General features: G+C 49.2%; 1 protein-coding gene across 1 annotated transcript in view; it reads right to left on the bottom strand.

Annotated features, from left to right (window-relative positions):
• LOC142302209 (uncharacterized) overlaps positions 1-22,838 on the bottom strand; it is a 44,207-nt gene that overhangs the window by 5,619 nt on the left and 15,750 nt on the right. The window contains 2 exon segments of the mRNA XM_075343301.1: positions 555-901; positions 1,777-1,840. Of these exon segments, the coding sequence (XP_075199416.1) occupies positions 555-901; positions 1,777-1,840 (411 nt within the window).

The following is a 22,838-nucleotide window of genomic DNA, read 5'->3' as shown; positions in this document are numbered from 1 at the left end:
GAGCGAATGAGAGAGGAGGAGAGAAGGAGATCTTGGGAGGACCGGAGGTGACGTGCTGGAGTGTAGCGAGAGATTAGTTCAGAGATATATGGAGGAGACAGATTATGGATAGCTTTGTAGGTCAGGGTTAGTAGTTTGAATTGGATACGATAGAAGATTGGGAGCCAATGGAGGGACTTGCAGAGAGGAGAAGCGGGGTGGTATTGAGGAGAGAGGTGGATCATTCGGGTAGCAGAATTAAGGATGGACTGGAGAGGGGCGAGTGTGTTAGCAGGTAGGCCACAGAGGAGGATGTTGCAGTAGTCGATGCGGGAGATTATGAGGGCATGCACTAGCATTTTTGTAGATTGGGGATTGAGGAAAGGGCGGATTCTGGAAATATTTTTGAGTTGAAAACGGCAGGAGGTGGTGAGGGATTGGATGTGTGGTATGAAGGACAGGGCAGAGTCAAAGGTCACTCCGAGGCACCGAACTTTGGGTGCTGGGGAGAGCGTGATGTTATTAATTGTAAAGGATAGGTCAGGTGGAGAGTGCATGGGAGATGGAGGAAAGATGATCAGTTCAGTTTTGTTTATTATGAATACTCAGGTGATTATCACACAGAGAAGCCTCACAGTGTAGACAGGATCTAACAGCAGGTACAGGAGAGTGAATACAGTAAGTGCAGCGGATCCCGGTGATCTCCTCCTGATGTGACTGAGTAGACAGAAAACGTTCTGCTACATTATGTAGAGTTATGTTCCTCTTCAGTGTCGGCCGCACCTGAAACTTTTCTCTACATTCAGGACAGGAATAAACTCCAGACTCGTCCTGTGTATTCAGTGCATCATCAATACATTCCCGGCAGAAGTTGTGTCCACATCTCAGGGTTACGGGATCTGTATACAGGGTCAGACAGATGAAGCAGAACAATAAGGATAACGTTTGGAACACCATTCTAAGTCTGAACTGGGTGCAAAAACCTAAAAAAACATCACTATGGGGAGATAAGGTATGCACACCAGTGACTATGTAAGGGGAATACATGGAATAGCAGAAACTGCTGTGTGAATACTGACATGAAAAATCCAATAGCTACATGTAAAGTGAAAATGTGAAAAATGGAATCTGCATTACTGCCATGAACATATGAATAAAGAGAAATTTAGCTACTGAATTGATCAATGCAATAGAGCCCCAACACTACGCCAAAGTATTTCTCTACGTTGGGGTCCCTAGCTTGTGTGTGTCCTCTCATGCAGTTAAAAAACTTACCGTGTATGGGAGGCTGAGACCCAGGCTATATATTCGTATGATATGGATTGGCAATAGGTGTGGTTGGGGAGGGTTCCCAAACGAAAAAATACTAACAATAAGGATAACGTTTGGAACACCATTCTAAGTCTGAACTGGGTGCAAAAACCTAAAAAAACATCACTATGGGGAGATAAGGTATGCACACCAGTGACTATGTAAGGGGAATATATAGCCTGGGTCTCAGCCTCCCATACACGGTAAGTTTTTTAACTGCATGAGAGGACACACACAAGCTAGGGACCCCAACGTAGAGAAATACTTTGGCGTAGTGTTGGGGCTCTATTGCATTGATCAATTCAGTAGCTAAATTTCTCTTTATTCATATGTTCATGGCAGTAATGCAGATTCCATTTTTCACATTTTCACTTTACATGTAGCTATTGGATTTTTCAAGTCAGTATTCACACAGCAGTTTCTGCTATTCCATGTATTCCCCTTACATAGTCACTGGTGTGCATACCTTATCTCCCCATAGAGATGGAGCAGAGCAGCTCTTCACTCAGAATAGCAGACGCCATGACTGCGTTTTTTGCAAGAAAGGAAACTGAAAGTTTATGTGATAGGGTGTGTTCCAGGAACTATAACATTGCATAATTGTATCTGGGAATTTATTAACCCCTTCATGACCAAGGATGTACTGGTATGTCCATACCTCCCAACCGTCCCGGATACAGCGGGACAGTCCCTCTTCTGAGCCTTTGATCCCGGGTCCCGCCCGTGAGGCTGTTTGTCCCGGCTCCACCCACCCACTGTAGCCCCGCCTCGCTGTTTCTCCCTTCTACTATTCATTACAGAGCCGAGCGCGCACCTACTCCTGTGACTGCTGCTGAGGTATGAATCACCCCCTGCAGCAGAGCGACCCCCCTGCAGCAGAGCGACCCCCCCCCTGCAGCAGAGCCCCCCCCCCCCCCTGCACCAGAGCCGCCCCCCCCAGTCCCGGAGCCTGCGTTTGTCTGCAGCTGTTCTCTGATTCCCCGTGTGCGGCTTCTCACTGCTGCAGACACGCGGGGAGTCAGGAAGCTGAGGAGACCGTGCAATCAGCACTTCTCTCTCCTGCAGATAGCAGTGACAATAACCTATGCAGAGTGGCATCTGCAGGCTTCTATTACCGATCAGTGGTCTCCTGCCTGTGGAGCAGAGCTGCTGGGTCCTAGCTTCCCAACAGCTTCAGCTCTGCTTTATCCTGGCTCCCCTACCAGTTAAAGGGAACATGTCAGCAGAAATTTCACAATAAAAATAAAAGATTCCCCTCTGCAGCTCCTGGGCTGCTTCTAGAAAGGTTCCTGTTGTTATTGTGCCCCCTTTGAGACCTACAAAAATACTTTATGAAGTCTTACCTTTTTGTATGCAAATGTGTTTTTATGGTCACGGGGGCGGGCTGTCTGGCGTCCGTTATTCCCCCTCCTGCCGCTTTACGCAGTCCCCCATTGCTCATTTACATACACAAGGACGCCTTCCTCATGTAACTGTCCTCCCGAAGTTTTGCGCATGTGAACGCTTTTTCAGGTGATTGCACAGGCACGAGATTATGGGCGGCGCTGTGATTGTCATCAGCAGCGTTAACCAAGTACCCGCCCATAATCTCGTGCCCGCACTTTTCCCTCTGACTCCACCGTTATGCGCAAGTGCTGGCCATATGAACCATGTTACCTATTACTGCTTGCACGAGATTATGGGCGGGTACTTGGATGACTTTGCTGATGACAATCACAGCGCCGCCCATAATCTCGCGCCCACGGTAATAGGTAACGTGGTTCATATGGCCAGTGCTTGCGCATAACGGTGGAGGCAGAGTGAGAAGCGCGGGCACGAGATTATGGGCGGGTACTTGGATGACTTTGCTGATGACAATCACAGCGCCGCCCATAATCTCGCGCCCATGGTAATAGGTAACGTGGTTCATATGGCCAGTGCTTGCGCATAACGGTGGAGGCAGAGTGAGAAGCGCGGGCACGAGATTATGGGCGGGTACTTGGATGACGCTGCTGATGACAATCACAGCGCCGCCCATAATCTCGTGCCCACGGTAATAGGTAACGTGGTTCATATGGCCAGTGCTTGCGCATAACGGTGGAGGCAGAGTGAGAAGCGCGGGCACGAGATTATGGGCGGGTACTTGGATGACTTTGCTGATGACAATCACAGCGCCGCCCATAATCTCGCGCCCATGGTAATAGGTAACGTGGTTCATATGGCCAGTGCTTGCGCATAACGGTGGAGGCAGAGTGAGAAGCGCGGGCACGAGATTATGGGCGGGTACTTGGATGACGCTGCTGATGACAATCACAGCGCCGCCCATAATCTCGCGCCCACGGTAATAGGTAACATGGTTCATATGGACAGTGCTTGCGCATAACGGTGGAGGCAGAGTGAGAAGCGTGGGCACGAGATTATGGGTGGGTACTTGGATGACGCTGCTGATGACAATCACAGCGCCGCCCATAATCTCGCGCCTGCGCAATCACCTCAAAAGCGTTCACACTTTGCACAGTGCTTACTCCCGCGAGAGTGGCACTGGGCATGCACAAAACTTCAGGAGGACAGTTACATGAGGAAGGCGTCCTCATGTATGGAAATGAGCAATGGGGGACGGCGTACAACGGCAGGAGGGGGAATAACGGACGCCAGGCAGCCCGCCCCCGTGACCATAAAAACAGATTTGCATACAAAAAGGTAAGACTTCATAAAGTATTATTTTAGGTCTCAAAGGGGGCACAATAGCAACAGGAACCTTTCCAGAATTCAGCCCAGGAGCTGCAGAGGGGAATCTTTTATTTTTTTTGCTAAATTTCTGGTGACAGGTTCCCTTTAAAGGGAACCTGTCAGGTGCAATCTGCACTCAGAGCCAGGAGCAGTTCTGGGTGTATATTGCTAATCCCTCCCTAACTGTCCCTGTATACACTAGCATAGATAAAGGCATCTATAGAAAAAGTATTTTTAAAGAGCTTATATCTTATGCTAATTAGCGCGGGGACTAGTCCCAAGGGCGTTACTTCACTTGGCTAGTCGGCTCATATAGCGTGTTAGTACTCACACAGGGGCGTAATAACATGCTAACATGCTATGCGAGCCGACTAGCCAAGTGAAGTAACGCCCTTGTGACTAGTCCCCGCGCTCATTAGCATAAGATATAAGATCTTTAAAAATATTTGTTCTTGATCTCTTTATCTATGCTAGTGTATACAGGGACGGTTAGGCAGGGATTAGCAATATACACCCAGAACTGCTCCTGGCTCTGAGTGCATATTGCACCTGACAGGTTCACTTTAAAGGGAACCTGTCACCAGATTTGGGGCCTATAAGCTGCGGCCACCACCAGCGGGATCTTATGTACACATTCTAACATGCTGCATACCTCCCAACCGTCCCGGATACAGCGGGACTTTCACGCTTTACGTTGTTTGTCCCGTTGCCACGGGCGGGACGGCCGGCTCCCGGGCTCCGCCCACCCACTCTCTCTCCGCCTCCCTGCTTTTCCCTCCTACCATCCTAGTAGACGTGGCATAGAGAGGAGCGCTGCCTGTGCTGCTGCTGGTACAGTAAACTAATCTCCCCAGCGCTGATTTCCCTCCCTCCCCCCTCACCCCCGGCCGGAGCCTGTCTGTGCGGTCGGCCGGCCGCCTGTCTGTGCGGTCGGCCCGCCACCTGTCTGTGCGGGCGCCCCCCGCCGCCTGTCTGTGCGGGCGCCCCCCGCCGCCTGTCTGTGCGGGCGCCCCCCTGCCGCCTGTCTGTGCGGGCGCCCCCCTGCCGCCTGTCTGTGCGGGCGCCCCCCTGCCGCCTGTCTGTGCGGGCGCCCCCCTGCCGCCTGTCTGTGCGGGCGCCCCCCTGCCGCCTGTCTGTGCGGGCGCCCCCCTGCCGCCTGTCTGTGCGGGCGCCCCCCTGCCGCCTGTCTGTGCGGGCGCCCCCCTGCCGCCTGTCTGTGCGGGCGCCCCCCGCCGCCTGTCTGTGCGGGCGGCCCGCCGCCTCATTGTGCGGGCGGCCGGCCGCCTCTCTCTGCGGGCGGCTGGCCGCCTCTCTGTGCGGGCGGCCCGCCGCCTGTCTGTGAAGGCGGCCGGCCGCCTGTCTGTGAAGGCGACCGGCCGCCTCACTGTGGCTGCCTGCGTGTCCGTGCTGGAGGCCCGCCGGCTGCCTGCGTGTCCGTGCTGGAGGCCCGCCGGCTGCCTGCGTGTCCGTGCTGGAGGCCCGCCGGCTGCCTGCGTGTCCGTGCTGGAGGCCCGCCGGCTGCCTGCGTGTCCGTGCTGGAGGCCCGCCGGCTGCCTGCGTGTCCGTGCTGGAGGCCCGCCGGCTGCCTGCGTGTCCGTGCTGGAGGCCCGCCGGCTGCCTGCGTGTCCGTGCTGGAGGCCCGCCGGCTGCCTGCGTGTCCGTGCTGGAGGCCCGCCGGCTGCCTGCGTGTCCGTGCTGGAGGCCCGCCGGCTGCCTGCGTGTCCGTGCTGGAGGCCCGCCGGCTGCCTGCGTGTCCGTGCTGGAGGCCCGCCGGCTGCCTGCGTGTCCGTGCTGGAGGCCCGCCGGCTGCCTGCGTGTCCGTGCTGGAGGCCCGCCGGCTGCCTGCGTGTCCGTGCTGGAGGCCCGCCGGCTGCCTGCGTGTCCGTGCTGCAGGCCCGCCGGCTGCCTGCGTGTCCGTGCTGGAGGCCCGCCGGCTGCCTGCGTGTCCGTGCTGGAGGCCCGCCGGCTGCCTGCGTGTTTGTGCTGAATGGGTGTGGATGGGGAGTGGATATGGGCGTGACTGTGAAATGGGTGTGGTTAGGGGGCGTGGCCTAAAAATTTGCCGCGGCGCACTACGCGCACCGCAAACTTTGTCCCTCTTTTCCTTCTTTAAAAGTTGGGAGGTATGTATGTCCTATTCTTTGGGTGCTTCCCGACCATGGACCTACCGGTACATCCTGGCGATTGCAACGTAACAGGGTTATATGCACCTGAGACCGCTGCAAGGGACGCGGTTTACCAGATAGTCGAGCCCCAGCCCTTACAGCCAGGGATCATAGCACTTAGGGGATTGGGAGAGAGATCATGCTCCCTCTTTCCTCCGATCTCATGAGTACACATACATCGTGTGCAGAATTATTAGGCAAGTTGAATTTTAGAGGAATTTTTTTATTATTGATAAACAACTATGTTCTCAATCAACCCAAAAGACTCATAAATATCAAAGCTTCATATTTTTGAAAGTTGGGAGTGTTGCTTTTTTAGATTTGGCTATCTTAGGAGGATATCTGTTTGTGCAGGTAACTATTACTGTGCAGAATTATTAGGCAACTTAATAAAAACCAAATATTTTCCCATCTCACTTGTTTATTTTCACCAGGTAAACCAATATAACTGCACAAAATTTAGAAATAAACATTTCTGACGCAAAAACAAAACCCCAAAAAATTAGTGACCAGTATAGCCAACCTTTCTTTATGACACTCAACAGCTGACCATCCATAGATTCTGTCAGTTGCTTGAAATGTTTACGAGCAACATTGCGTGCAGCAGCCACCACAGCCTCCAGACACTGCTCCCAGAGGTGACTGTTTTCCCTCCCTGTAGATCTCACATACTATGAGGGACCACAGGTTCTCTATGGGGTTCAGATCAGGTGAACAAAGGGGCCATGTCATTATTTTTTCATCTTTTAGACCTTTACTGGCCAGCCACACTGTGGAGTAGTTGGATGAATGTGATGGAGCATTGTCCTGCATGAAAATCATGTTTTTCTTGAACGATAGCGACTTCTTCCTGTACCACTGCTTGAAGAAGTTGTCTTCCAGAAACTGACAGTAGGTCTGGGAGTTGAGCTTCACTCCATCCTCAACCCAAAAAGATCCCACAAGTTGATCTTTGATGATACCAGCCCATACCAGTCCCCACCTCCACCTTGCTGGCGTCTGAGTCGGAGTGGAGCTCTCTGCCCTTTACTGATCCAGTCTCTGGCCCATCCATCTGGCCCATCAAGAGTCACTCTCATTTCATCAGTCCATAAAACCTGTGAAAAATCAGTCTTAAGATATTTCTTGGCCCAGTCTTGACGTTTTATTTTATGTTTCTTGTTCAAAGGTGGTGGTTTTTCAGCCTTCCTTACCTTGGCCATGTCCCTGAGTATGGCACACCTTGTGCTTTTTGATACTCCAGTAACGTTGCAGCTCTGAAATATGGCCAAACTGGTGGCAAATGGCATCTTGGCAGCTTCACGCTTGATTTTCCTCAATTCATGGGCAGTTATTTTGCGCTTTTTTTGCCCGACACGCTTCTTGCGACCCTGTTGGCTATTTGCCATGAAACGCTTGATTGTTTGGTGATCACACTTTAAAAATTTTGCAATTTCAAGACTGCTGCATCCCTCTGCAAGACAGCTCACAATTTTGGACTTTTCAGAGCCCGTCAAATCTCTCTTCTGACCCATTTTGCCAAAGGAAAGGAAGTTGCCTAAATAAGCCCCCCTTATATAGGGTGTTGATGTCATTACACCGCACCCCTCCTCATTACAGAGATGCACATCACCTGATTTACTTAATTGGTAGTTGGCTCTCAGCCTATACAGCTTGGAGTAGGACAACATGTATAAAAATTATGATGGGATCAAAATACTCATTTTCCTAATAATTCTGCACACAGTTTAACTATGGAAAGCCTGAGTGATTATGTGGCGCCCTGGACAAGCCAGGTGCCACAGGTAACAACACCACCACACCCCACACTCCCTGTAGGCACATCAAGTCAGACACAGAAATCCTTGTTGCCTTCCCCAGGGGCTGATGTCCACACCAGGTGGTGGAGCCAGGCGGTTGGTCTCCACCCACCGAGGAGTTCACAGTCCTGGAGGAGGGAAAAGGAGCAGTTAGAGTTTGGAGGAGGAAGTGAAAGGAGTTGAGCTTAGGAAGTGAAAGCGAGAGGAGTGGAGCAGTAGTGAAGTGACAGCAACTGACTGCCAGAGTCCGGGTGTGTGGTCCGGACTGAACAGCAAGGTTGGCAGACGGTGGTGACCGTCTGCAGTGGAGGCCGATTGGAGTCTACCGAAAGGACCGTGGACGGGCGGTGGCCCAGCGGTACCGGACCGGTACGCAAAGAGAGGCCAGCACCATTGGCAGGGGCTTTTCGGACCCCGGCAAGGCTTGGAGCCATCGTGAATTTGCCGAATCCGTCAGTGAAAGGGACCTCCTGGGTTTCCAAACAACTAAGTCCCGTCAGAAGGCAACAGCCCCACCGTGCAGGGGAGACACCGCCACCGCCAAGGGCAACCGTTTCCCAGGGCCAGCGCCTGCGGGCAAAAGGGGCTCCTCCGGCCCATATCCGAGTCGGGGAGCGGGTTACCGGTGGGAACCCATCGCTACCGACCGAGCACTAAGGTGCAGGGAGAGACAGTCACTACCACCTGCAGGGAGGAACAACCGCAGCTGTCTGGGGGCACCCGTCCATCCAGCCGCTTGTTTTACCATGAACTGTGTCCTCATCATTGGGCTGAGTGAGTACCACCGTGCCGGGCGGCACAGCGTTGCCCCCCTGCGACCCTGCACCTCATCAGGCCCCGCAACCCGCCTGTCATCCATCCCTACCTACCCCATCACCGGGCCCCGGGACAACCAACCTCCTACCCACGGAGGGGAGAATTAACAACAAAGCTGCTCCCTGTCACCGTTCACGGGATCCCCGTCCAGAGCAGCGGTGGTGTCCACAAAATCACCACAACCGTGGGTGGCGTCACGGACAATATCCCTAAAACCAAACCACCCCTTTTCACTCACGGGCGAGGAGCGCCGCTCGAGTCCCCAGGATCCGGCCCACCGCTCGAGCCACCACCGAGCAGCAGCCGCAGCAGCAGCGGCCGGACCCGAGCAGTGGGAGAGTGCAGCGTCACCTCCTCTGCCCGCGACAATTATGTTGCAGCATGATCACTTCAGGCTTTCACTGTGCAGTTCTGGCAGCTGGGTTGTTCTGTAGTGATCAAGCACTGCAATACATGCAGCTGCGATTAGAGTCCTGTAAAGTAATGTCCCATAAAGGGACTAAGTGAAAAAGTAAAAAAAAAAGTACAAATATTTAAAACAAAAAACAGAAAATAATGAACAAAAGCTAAAAAAAATTATTCCAATAAATAGTTATATTCATGTAAAAAAACATCAAAAATTAAAATAGTACACAGATTTGCTATCGCCGAGTCTGTCACAACATGATCTATAAAACTGTCACACTAGTTAACCCCTTCAGTGATCACCATAATAATAAATAAAAAATGTTGCAAAAATGTCTTTTCATCACACAGATGACAAAAAAAAGTGGAATAAAACGCAATCTAAATGTCATACACTGGAGATCAAAATTACAGAATACCACACAATTTCCTAAATGTTAAGGTCATTGTGCCATCCTCGGTGATTACTGTATTTTTCGTACTATAAGACGCACTTTTTTCCCCCAAATGTTGGGGGAAAGTGGGGGGTGTGTCTTATAGTTTGAATGTAGGGCTGCGGGGAATGAGGGTGCTGTGGTGGAGCGGGTTATCGGTGGCACGAGCAGGCTGTAGCAGTCTCATTTCATATACACGCCCATCCTTCCGCCCATCATCTCTCAGCGCTGAAGCCAACCCTGACAGGTGGGCGGGATGATGGGCGGAGGATGCGCGCATAGTAAAGAGCCGGCCCACGTGATCATTCCTGACAACTACAGCCTGGAGTGATCATGTGCAGGTATATTCACTGCCCTCCTCACATCATCATCAGCACAAGGGGCAGTGAATAAGTACGGTATACTCACCGTTCCCTGCAGCATCGTGATGTGCTCCGGTCCGCCGGCCAGCTGATCTGTGTAGAGAACGGTGAGCACAGCGATGGCGTCATCGCTGTGCACAATCTCCACACACAGCAGCGGGCACAGACAGGAGGACATCGCGATGCTGCAGGGGAACGGCTCCACACAGGTCAGCGGCACTTACACAGAGAGGAAGACGATCGATGCTGCTGGAGCGAGGAAAGGTGAGTATATACATTTATTTATTTGTGTGCCATAGCATACAGGCCATATAGCAGGATGGGGGCATATACCAGGATGGGTTTATATAGCAAGAGTATTATTATTATTATTATTATTATTTATTTATAGAGCACCACCGGTTCCTTGGTGCTGTACATGAGAAGGGGGTTACATACAGAATACATATACAAGTTACAGTAGACAGACTAGTACAGAGGGAAGAGGGCCCTACCCCTGCGGGCTTACATTCTATAGGATTTTGGGGAGGAGACAGTAGGTGGGGTGTAGATTGGGTGGCAGCTCCGCACGGTGGCCGGGCGGCAGCTCCGCACGGTAGTGAGGCAGTGAGGTCATTATAGATTATAGGCATTTCTGAACAGATGGGTTTTCAGGTTCCGTTTGAAGTTTGCAAGGGTAGCAGATAGTCTGACATGTTGAAGCAGCGAGTTCCAGGAGACTGGGGATGCTCGGGAGAAGTCTTGGAGTCGGTTGCGTGAGGAGCGAATGAGAGAGGAGGAGAGAAGGATATCTTGGGAGGACCGGAGGTGACGTGTTGGAGTGTAGCAAGAGATTAGTTCAGAGATATACGGAGGAAACAGATTATGCACAGCTTTGTAGGTCAGTGTTAGTAATTTGAATTGGATACGATGGAAGATTGGGAGCCAATGGAGGGACTTGCAGAGAGGAAAAGTGGGGTGGTATTGAGGAGAGAGGTGGATCAGTCTGGCAGCAGAATTAAGGATGGACTGGAGAGGGGCGAGGATGTTGCAGTAATTGAGGCGGGAGATTATGAGGGCATGCACTAGCATTTTTATAGATTGCGAGTTGAGGAAAGGACGGATTCTGGAAATATTTTTGAGTTGAAGACAGCAGGAGGTGGTGAGGGATTGGATGTGTGGTATGAAGGACAAGGCAGAGTCAAAGGTCACTCCGAGGTAGCGAACTTTGGGTACTGGCAAGAGCCTGGTGTTATTGTAATAGGTAGATCAGGTGGAGAGTGTAGGGGAGATGGAGGAAAGATGATTAGTTCAGTTTTGGCCAAGGTGGGGGTATGTAGCAGGATGGGGGTATATTATGAGCAGGATGGAGGTATATAGCATGATGGGGGTATATTAAGAGCAGGATGGGGGTATATGAGCAGGATGGGGGTATATTATGAGCAGGATGGGAATATATGAGCAGGATGGGTGTATTTTATGAGCAGGATGAGGGTATATGAGCAGGATGGTGGTATATGAGCAGGATGGGGGTATTTATCAGGATGGGGGTATATAGCAGGATGGGGTATTTATCAGGATGGCGGTATATAGCAGAATGGGGGCTATACCAGGATGAGGGACATATATGCAAGGATGGGGATCATATACAAGGTAGGAGGATCATTACCAGGAGGGGGTACCTTAGTAAAAAATTTGGGGACATTACCCCCATAACAGTGTCAGCAGCAGATTCTCGCCCCATAACAGTGTGTCATGACCACATTTTTTGCTTAAAATTTATTTTCCTATTTTCCTCCTCTAAAACCAGGGTGCGTCTTTTAGTCTGAAAAATACGGTATATCCTAACATGGGGAAACTCGCAGGATATTCCACTTATTTTATAAATTGGATCTTTTTAAAAGCAAATAATAAAAATATAAATGAGATAAATGAAAAAGAACATGGATCAAAATTAGAGAACACTGTCAGATCCCTGCAAGTCATTGGTGTTAATCTGCTCCTGGTGCTAATTTGCTTAATTATCTGACAAACCCTAAGTAACTGGCAGCTTAACTTCCCAGTTTGCACTGAGTTTGTCATTCCAAAGTGACTGAAACCCTCCGGCAGCGGCAATGGCGTAACTAGAGTTTGATGGGCCCTGGTGCAAAATTTGGACCGGGCCCGCCCTCCACATCTACCGACACTAAAGCGGGCTTTACATGCTACGATATATCAAACAATATGTCGTCGGGGTCACGTCGTTAGTGACGCACATCCGGCATCGTTTGACATATCGCAGCGTGTAACACAAATGAGCGACTGTGAACGAGCAAAAATACTCACCTTATCGTTGCTCGTTGACACGTCGCTCATTTTCAAAAAAACGAACGTCCTTCTGTGCTCATGGTTGTTCATCGCTCATGTGGCAGCACACATCGCTCTGTGTGACACCCCGGGAACAATGAACTCAGCTTACCTGCGTCCCGCAGGCAATGCGGAAGGAAGGAGGTGGGCGGGATGTTACGTCCCGCTCATCTCCGCCCCTCCGCTTCTATTGGCCGGTTGCTGTGTGATGTCACTGTGACGCCGAACGTCCCACCCCCTTCAGGAAGTGGATGTTCGCCGCCCACAGCGAGGTCATTCAGCAGGTAAGTGCGTGTGACGGGGAGTTACGAGTTTGTGCGACACGGGCAACAAATTGCCCGTGTTGCACAAACGATGGGGGTGGGTGCGATCGCAAATGCGATTACACAAGAAAATCTACACGTGTAAAGCAGCCTTTAGGGTACGGGATAATGACACTGACACTCGGGGTACAGGATAATGATGCTGACACTTGGCTCTTACCCTCAGCACCCAGATTTCCCATGTTCTGATATCCATCTTGTCCTTGGCACCCAGCTTTCCCATGCTCTGCTGTACATCATTCCCTCGGCACCCAGCTTTCCCATATCAGAGCTTGGGAAAGCTGGGTGCTGAGAGAAGATGTACAGCAGAGCATGGGAAAGCTGGGTGCTGAGAAAAGATGTATAGAAGAGCATGGGAAAGCTGGGTGCTGAGGGAAAGAGCCTTTTTCCCTCAGCACAAAACATTCCCATCCCATGCTTGTATCTTTGTCCCCCCTCGTATATAGTTCTCCAAATATTATAATGGCCCCCACATAGGCTTCCATATAGTATAAAGGGTCCCACATAACCCTTCATATATTAGAATGCACCTCCATAGTTCTCCATGTATTATTATGCATTTCCCATAGTCCTCCATGTATTATAATTCAACCCATAGTTCTCCATATATTATACTGCACCACAGTCCTCCATGTTTTATACCGCACCCCCATAGTCCTCCATGTATAAAGTAGCCTCCATAGTCCTCCATATATTATAATGTAGCCCCCATAGTCCTATATGTATTACAATGCAGCCCCATAAACCTTCATATTGTATTATGCAGCCCCATACTCCTCCATGTATAATGCACCCATATAGTCCATGTATAAGGTGTCCTTCATGTTTATTATGCAGCCCCATAGACCTCCATGTATAATGCAGCCCCATAGACCTCCATGTTTCATGCAGCCAGCCCCCCCAGGGTCTCTATGTGTCATGCAGCCAGTCCCTTCCCAGGCCTCCATGAGTCATGCAGCCAGCCTCCTACATGGCCTCCATGTGTCATGCAGCCAGCCCCCCCCCAGGGCCTCCATGGGTCCTGGCTGCAGGACACATGGAGTTCTTAGGGGGGGTCCTGGCTGCAGGACACGTGGAGGCCCAGGGGGAAATGGCTGCAGTATACAAGGAGTCCTTGGGAGGCAGGCTCCCCCCAAGGACTCCATGTGTCCTGCAGCCAGGCCCCCCAGGGCCTTCATGTGTCCTTCAGCCAGCCCCCCCCCCAGGGCCTCCATGTGTCCTGCAGCCAGGCACCCCCCAAGGACTCCATGTGCTCTGCAGCCAGCCCCCCCCAAGGCCTCCATGTGTCCTGCCGCCAGCCCCCCCCCCCCCCCAGGATTCCATGTGTCCTGTAGCCAGGGCCCTCCCATGGACTCCATGTGTCCTGCAGCCAACCTTCCCGTGTACTCACTGATTTATAAATTAAAAAAAACAAGTACTCACCTGTCTTCTCCTTCCACCGCAGTTCTGTCCTCACCTCTACTTGCCCGTCCTCACTTCTGTCCTCGTTCTCCCGTGGCTCCGGTCGGCGTCCTCCTGTGCTCTGTGCTCTCACCACACACAGCAGTCGCACAGGAGTGACATCACCGCGCAGGCACGGGTGAAGACTGGTGATGCATAGAACGGCGCCGGCCACTCTATGCAATATCAAAGCAGTGCGCGTTGACGGGAGCGCAGTGACGGGAGCGCGGTGAGTGACGGGAGCGCGGTGAGTGACGGGAGCGTGGGTACGGGGAGCGCGGTGAGTGATGGGAGCGCAGTCACGGGAGCGCGGTGAGTGACGGGAGCGCGGTGACGGGAGCGCGGTGAGTGACGGGAGCGCGGGTACGGGGAGCGCGGTGAGTGATGGGAGCGCAGTTACGGGAGCGCGGTGAGTGACGGGAGTGCGGTGACGGGAGCGCAGTGAGTGACGGGAGCGCGGTGACGGGAGCGTGGTGACGCCACCGCTGATACCAGGCAGGGGGGCCTGGTGTCAGCGTCGGTGACCGGGTCATATAGCGGCCGCCGCGCGGTCTGCGGCAGAACAGCGCAGCTCCTCTCACAGAAAGGAGCTGGCTGCTGACCTGCCGGGCGGCCGCGGGCCCCTAACCTCCCGGGCCTGGTCGCAATCGCGAACGCTGAGACCACGGTAGTTACGCCCCTGGGCAGCGGGTTGTCTAGATGAAGGCCGAAAGCGTGATCTTATCAGCCATAGCAAGAGAAGTTTGTCATTACAAGTCTGTGATTTCAAGAATATTGTATCTTTACAACATCTCAAAGGCTTACAAATCCCCAAAAAGGCTGGCCGCCCTTGAAAGACAAATGTAAGAGAGGACAGGATAATGCAGAGAATCTCCATGAGTAATGGTTCCCACACTGCAGCTGGAATTGCCGCTAGTTCAACACTGAACAGGGTACGGATCTGTCTCATCATACAGTGTCACAACGTTTAACAGCATTTGGACTGAAAGCCCACTCTGTAGTGACCAAACCTCTCATTAGCAGAAAGAATCACAAGGCTAGACTCACCTTTGGTGAGGAGCATGTTGTGTGGACAGAGGAGAAGCGATCAACAGCTGATTTTAGTGCTGAAAAAAAGTTTCATTTATTTGGGTCTGATAGGAAACATTATGTTCGTAAACAAACTGGGGAAAGACTGAACCCAAAGTGTGTTAAGAAGTCAGTGACAGGCAGTGGAGGAAGAGTCATGGTTTGGGGAATGTTTTCTTCTGCCTCTCATACAGCTACATGGCAGAGTGAATACAAGTGTGGATCAGAACCTTCTTCACAACACGCGGCTTCTTACTTGTGTCCATCCCTCAATCAGCAGCAATCTTCATGCAGAACCATGTCCTTTGTCACACAGCAAAATGGGGAAAGCAGATCCTGGAAACAATAAAATGGCCACAGCCCAGAGTCCTGAATTATACCCATTGGAAAACCTCTGGAAAATCCCTGGTGACAAAGTTATGGCCAAGAATCCCACAACATTCAGAGAACTGTGGAAGAGACTGGAAGAAGAGTGGAGCAAAATCCCCCCAGAGCAGTGCGAGAGACTAGTGATGTCCTGTGGAAGAGACTGGAAGAAGAGTGGGCCAAAAAAGTCCCCCAGAGCAGTGTGAGAGACTAGTGATGTCCTGTGGAAGAGACTGGAAGAAGAGTGGGACAAAATCCCCCCAGAGCAGTGTGAGAGACTAGTGATGTCCTGTGGCCGCAGATGTGCTGCAGTCATTCACAGCGACGGCCGGTGCACGTCCTACTGATTGTGACTGTTGTTACCTGCAGAACATTTACTGATCATCTCTCTCTACAGTCATTGCTGCTATTTATTAGCATCACGTTTATGGAAAATACAGGTTTTATCTTGATAAACTTTGGATCTTTTGTAAAACCCTGTTCTAGTGGCATGGTGCACCCCTTACCATGCTCTAGTGGCATGGTGCACCCCTTACCCTGCTCTGCTCTAGTGGCATGGTGTGCCCCTTACACAAAACCGGAGCATGGTCATAAATGGCGATTACATTATTTCTGAAGAAAGCAAGTGATCAGACATTGTGCTCTAAAATTGATCTCTAATGTATGAATAAAAATGCTCCGGCTGAAAATGTCATCTTCTTGTCCTGCATATACAGTATAAATGTGATATTACTGTAATCATAATGACCTGAAGAATAAAACTGTCTTAGCAATTTTACAGCATGGTGACGGCGTAAAAAAAAACTATGAAAAGGTATTCGTGAGTTGCTATTTCTTCTTTATTGTGCCTCACAAGAAGTGGAATAGAAAGCAATCAAAAAATATTATGTGGCCATAAATGGTACCAATAAAAACTCCAACTCATCCCTCAAAAACAATCCCTCATATGAGTCTGTCGGCAGAAAAATAAAAAAAAAAACCTATAGCTTTTAAAATTCAGTGATGCAAAAAACCTTTATATTGTAAAAAATCATTTTTAGCGTGATAGTCGCCAAACCTTAAAAAATTATATAAATCTGGTATCACTGTAATCGTACTGACAGGAGGAAAAGAGCCGCCTAATCATTTATACCGCCAGTTAAATGGTATAAATTATAAATTAAGCCAATTGTTTAAAAACTATTGATTTGTTCATTCTGCTTTTAAAAGATGGTGGTACGGTTCGGCTCACATTTATCCTGCGCTCTTCGCTCAGCGCTTACACCATGATTACATGTAAAGGTACTTCTCCAATCATCAGGAATAGCAGCATATTGGACGCTCTGTGTTTTCGCTGTGTCCAAAATGCCGCGTTGTACAGTACAAGCACAGTGGTTAGGATTTAAAGAAATCCCATGCCCACTGTGCTGTTTTTCACTGTAGCATAAATTGACATGCAGCGCAGCTTCCCGAGCCACAGCATGTTAATTTATGCTTGAGGAGATGCAAGTGTTCTCCGTGGGGAAAACAGAGTGAAAGTCCCACAATGCCCCAAACCCTGATCGTGGGCACAGGCAGCTGCAATCTCCTGGGAAAAACACTTGCATTTTCACAGGGGAAGACATTCTGCGTCCAGGACACAGCGTGTATGGATCGTGAAGCTGTCCCACCCCAGGGCTATGGGTATTCGGTCCCGGGCCCAGTGTTTCAGGGGATTTGGCACGGTTACTGGCTGATGCCCGGTTCTGTGACACTGGGGTCTCTTGAAAGGGAGTTTTAAATAAGGAATAATAAAAATAAAAGAATATTTTCGTGACGCCACTTGCGGGTTGCGGCTAGGTGAGGGAAGCCGCCATTGCAGAGTCTCTCACTACTGGGGCTGGTGGTATTTGGCAGCTTAGGTGTTGTGGCCCTCCGCCAGTAGGGCTGAGCCCCAGGGGATAACAGGTGGAACAGGTATGAGAAGAACTCTGGCAACATCAGAGTTGTTGTTTAACTTGTCTTTTACTCACAGGTTTGGTGAGCAGCAGCCCGACTGGTACTGGTCTGTGCCAAACGGAGTCTCGGAGTTCCCTTTGTCCCAGTGCCGGTTTTGTGAATTGGTGAGATTTTCTTTCTTGCACCTGTCTCTGGTTGATGGGTCCCTGTAGCCTGAAGCGTTTTAGGGTCCCCTCCTGGTCTTTCAGTCGTGGCCAGTATGCAGGCAGCTTGAACCTTGTCTGGGTTGGACCTCTGTCTCAGTTCCCTGGGTTCTCCCTTTGCTGCTGTGCTCCGAGCTCTCAAGTTGGTGAGGGACCGTGAAAATCCCCTCAATGGGCAGAGTTATCAGATGAGCTTGGAGCGTCTGTCTAACCTAGACTTCTGCACCTCGCCGGTGCCCAGTCCTGTGAGTACTCCCCGTACTCTCCCAGCGACTGTACTCCTTTTCATTCAGTCAGTTGCTCCACACTTGTCTGTATGCATGTCAACCTCAGACCTCCTTACTCCATGTCTGACTACCATCAACTGCCTACTGCACTGTTTAGCCCTTTCCCCTTTCCTGGTTTCTGACTAGCGGGTTTGGATCAGTCTCCACCATATGTGGCTATCCATCAGGTCCGGCTCTAGCCTGTTACCCAGTTTGGAAGGAAAAGGGCATTAATATGGGTGCTTGTTTGGTCTTTACCGGAATTGGTCTTCCAGGAACCCGAGGTTAGCATCTGTGACTAGATGCAATACCTTTTGGCACTTGATCACATACCCTATATCTCTGAAAAACGTCATTCAAAAAAATTTCCAATAGAAAATTCACTGTAATGAGGCAGAGGGAGTCACTTTCACCTCACGTCTGGCCTGTGGTCCGGCGGCATCCATCTTTTTGTGCCTCTTTTTAGGAGTGCACAAAAGTGTGGTCATCAGCAGTTTTGTTCACCTTTGAAAAGACGGACACCAGTGAACGGAAGTCAGAGTTCAGAGTACCTCTACTGCCTAATCAGTAAGTTAATCCATTGCGGGTTTTACCTCAATGACATATTTCAAAGATGGAGATATAAACCCTGATGTAAGGGCTCAGCATAGAGCACAGGATAAAAGTGAACTGATCCAAAATGTTATGTATCAAAATTGCCAACAAATAGCATTCAACTCAACTCACAAATATACAAGACCCCACTCAGATCCGTCATCGGTTAACAGAAATATAGGGAGCTTCCACATTTACGAACAACACAAAGGCTCTGGAAAATCACTGTGGCTCTCCCCCTAAAAAAGGAAATCCTTCAAAATCTGTGCTTCCAAATTTAAATGCCCCCGTCTCTGAGGCCCACAATGTGCCTAAACCACAGTTAGCATCCACATGTTTGGAGAGCCCGATTTAATGTACAAGATGCAGTTTTCCAGAAGCACAAGCTAGGCACAATGTACGGGCACTACAAGGACTTGTTTGCATTTTTTAATTCTGCAATATTCACTGTGTTTGACTCCATGTGTGTCTTTAGTGACTAAATTGTCACTATATCAATAGATGAATTCCTTGAGGGGTATAATTTCAAACATTTGGTCACTTGAGGGGATTTCTTCTGTCCTGGCACTTAGGAACTTTGCAAATGGAGTTTGCAAACTATTCTAGAAAAGTGTGTTTTCAAAAAATCAAATGGCGCTCATTCCTTCCTGAGCCCTGTGGTGCAGCCTAACAGTACTGTACAAGAAATGGAATTCACAACATTTCTGTAGCTTGTGCACAAGTAGGATCCAATCCCATAACCAATGACAAAGACAACTTGTGCTATTCAGTGCCTGGGAATAAAAATTCACATTCTTTGCATCAAGATTTGAGTACCTTTGTCATAACAGTACTGTACAGTCACATGCCGGATGTTGCCACGTTCAGAAGAAATTGTGTAAGACCTTTTTTTACCTATTATCCTTGGAAACCTGGACTAAAACAACGTTTTAGTAGTAACAATTTAATTATTTTTGTTCACTGCGCAATAGTATAACATTTTGTGACTTACCTGTAGTGTCAATATGCTCACTGCACCCCTGGATGAATTCATTGATGGCTACTGTTTGTAAAATGGGGTCACTTGTGGGGGGTTTCTGCTGCTCTGGCACCTCAGGGACTCTGCCAATGAGACATGGCACCTGTGTAGACACGGGGGTCAGTGGGTGTTCTCGTCTGCTGGCCCGGCCACCTTTAGAAAGACCGCATGGACCAGGTCTCATCCCAACTGAATGCCCAAATGCCTTACCCGTGGCCAGAACACTACTCAAACAACAATGGGTGCGGGAACCACAATAATTAGACTTTATTAGATCCTCAACAGACAAAGGCATATAACACAAAACCATGCAAACCACGCAATGTAACATGCTACAGAGTTTCACTCTTCAGCTGGCTCACCAGGGAGTAGACTATGCGTCCCTTAGGAACTTTCAGGGCCACAAACCCCAAACCAGCAGCACACTGCTTTTGTCAGGCACCCACCGAGAATAGGGTAGTGATAAGCATAGGAAGCTTTACAAGCACAAAAAAGTCTGTAGCCAGGTAACCAAATTGTCCCAAACCTGGGTTTCTTCCAGCCTAATCTTAGGATCCTTGGAGGTGCTCTTGCACAACGTAATCCAGTTTTAGATTACCTAGCCGGCGCCGAAGTGCCTAGACTGGGTAATGGACGTCTAACCGGAATCAAAACTCCTAGATTGAAGCCATGTACTAACAACCTGGTCACTCCAAAAGTCCCTTTTCATATCTCCCAGGCACTCATTCCAGGGAATATAGTCTCACTGGATTGGTAGAATAAGGCTGTGCTCTGATTGGGTGGCATTTCAATCCGCATAGGTAATTCTCATTTGAGTTAGGTAGACAGAGAGGCTGGAGGAAGTTACATTATTTTAGCAATCCACATTCTCAGACAATGGGAGGCTCTGATAGTCCTGGGGAAAACAATGACTCAAAAAACACTAATTAACACACCACAGGGATTCATGTCTGGCCCATGAAGATCACTAACCCCTGACAGACACTTTACAGGGCTGTGTCTTTACAGCACCCACAAACCATTCCAACTAAATCTGCACTGCAATATGGCGCTCCTTCCTTTTAGGCTTCAAGCTAAATTTCTGATGACAGGTTCCCTTTAACATGAGAACAGCGGCAGCTATAGGCATATAAGTGGTGTCTAGGTATAGTAGAGTAGCCATGCGCTACGCAATGAAACCACCTATAGCGCCACCTGGTGGAAAACAACAGAGTTAGCATTTTTATCTCGAAAACAAAATGAGATAGAGAAAAAAAGTGAATTACAAAGTTATAGGGCATCATCAATTCAATACGAATCGACACCTTGCATACAGAAATGCTATGATTAGAACGTGTAACACTCACAAGGCTGCGGACGTGAAGCGATACCTCATGGAGACCTTCCTACAAGTCATTGGGTATGGTGGCTGCGTCGAGTGGCCTCCGCTCACCTGACCTGACCCCATTGGACTTCTTTCTGTGAGGTCACATCAAGCAGCAGGTGTATGCGACCCCTCCACCAACATTGCAGGACCTACGACGACGTATCACAGATGGTTGTACAAACGTGTCACCTACCATATTGCACAACGTGCAGCAAGATACAGTATGCTGTGCAGAGCCCAGTCGATTCGTATTGAATTGATGATGCACTAACAATTTTTTAATTCACTTTTTTTCTCTATCTCGTTCCGTTTTCGAGATAAAAATGCTAACTCCGTTGTTTTCCCCTGGTGGTGCTATAGGTGGTTTCATTGCGTAGTGCATGGATACTTTACTATACCTAGACACCACTTCTATGCCTATAGCTGCCACCGTTCTCAAGGTAATGGCGGTGGACGGGATATGGGTGGACACACTATATAGACTGCAGAAAGAGGTACAAGTGAATTCATCAATGACCCTGTTCTGATGCCAGCATCTGTAACTCTTACCTTTCTTCTTTTGTATTTTCTTCTAAGCTGATATATGACAAAAACAAAGTTCAGGAGAAGAAAGATAAGAGTTAGAACCCCCACTGTTTAATTCATCCTTTCAAATGAACAAGACTGTATTTATCCAGATATGGTACTGAATGATACAAGTTCTGCTGCCACTGTAGGAATTAGAGCAAAATGTTTTAGTAACAATGATGCACGCTGCACAATACAGTAGGTGTAAAAAGTTCACACACTCCTCTTTTAAAAGGTTTTAGTCTTGCAAAAAAAAAATAGCACCAAGAAGAAACATAACATAACTTTTGTCCACCTTTAATGTCGCCCATAATCAATACAAATCCACTGAGACACAAACAAATCAATTTGAAAATAAATATAACAAAACTAAAATAATGTTGTTGCAGAAGTGTGAACCTCCTCTTATACAGTTAGGTCCAGAAATCTTTGGACAGTGACACAATTTTGGCGAGTTGGGCTCTGCATGCCACCACATTGGATTTGAAATGAAACCTCTACAACAGAATTCAAGTGCAGATTGTAACGTTTAATTTGAAGGTTTGAACAAAAATATCTGATAGAAATTGTAGGAATTGTCACATTTCTTTACAAACACTCCACATTTTAGGAGGTCAAAAGTAATTGGACAAATAAACCAAACCCAAACAAAATATTTTTATTTTCAATATTTTGTTGCGAATCCTTTGGAGGCAATCACTGCCTTAAGTCTGGAACCCATGGACATCACCAAACGCTGGGTTTCCTCCTTCTTAATGCTTTGCCAGGCCTTTACAGCCGCAGCCTTCAGGTCTTGCTTGTTTGTGGGTCTTTCCCTCTTAAGTCTGGATTTGAGCAAGTGAAATGTATGCTCAATTGGGTTAAGATCTGGTGATTGACTTGGCCATTGCAGAATGTTCCACTTTTTTGCACTCATGAACTCCTGGGTAGCTTTGGCTGTATGCTTGGGGTCATTGTCCATCTGTACTATGAAGCGCCGTCCGATCAACTTTGCGGCATTTGGCTGAAACTGGGCTGAAAGTATATCCCGGTACACTTCAGAATTCATCCGGCTACTCTTGTCTGCTGTTATGTCATCAATAAACACAAGTGACCCAGTGCCATTGAAAGCCATGCATGCCCAGGCCATCACGTTGCCTCCACCATGTTTTACAGAGGATGTGGTGTGCCTTGGATCATGTGCCGTTCCCTTTCTTCTCCAAACTTTTTTCTTCCCATCATTCTGCTACAGGTTGATCTTTGTCTCATCTGTCCATAGAATACTTTTCCAGAACTGAGCTGGCTTCATGAGGTGTTTTTCAGCAAATTTAACTCTGGCCTGTCTATTTTTGGAATTGATGAATGGTTTGCATCTAGATGTGAACCCTTTGTATTTACTTTCATGGAGTCTTCTCTTTACTGTTGA

Source organism: Anomaloglossus baeobatrachus, chromosome 4 (assembly GCF_048569485.1).
Source record: "Anomaloglossus baeobatrachus isolate aAnoBae1 chromosome 4, aAnoBae1.hap1, whole genome shotgun sequence".
Taxonomy (NCBI): Eukaryota; Metazoa; Chordata; class Amphibia; order Anura; family Aromobatidae; genus Anomaloglossus; species Anomaloglossus baeobatrachus.
The sequence above is the reverse complement of the archived record's forward strand: the minus strand, read 5'-3'. Positions and strand labels throughout refer to the sequence as shown.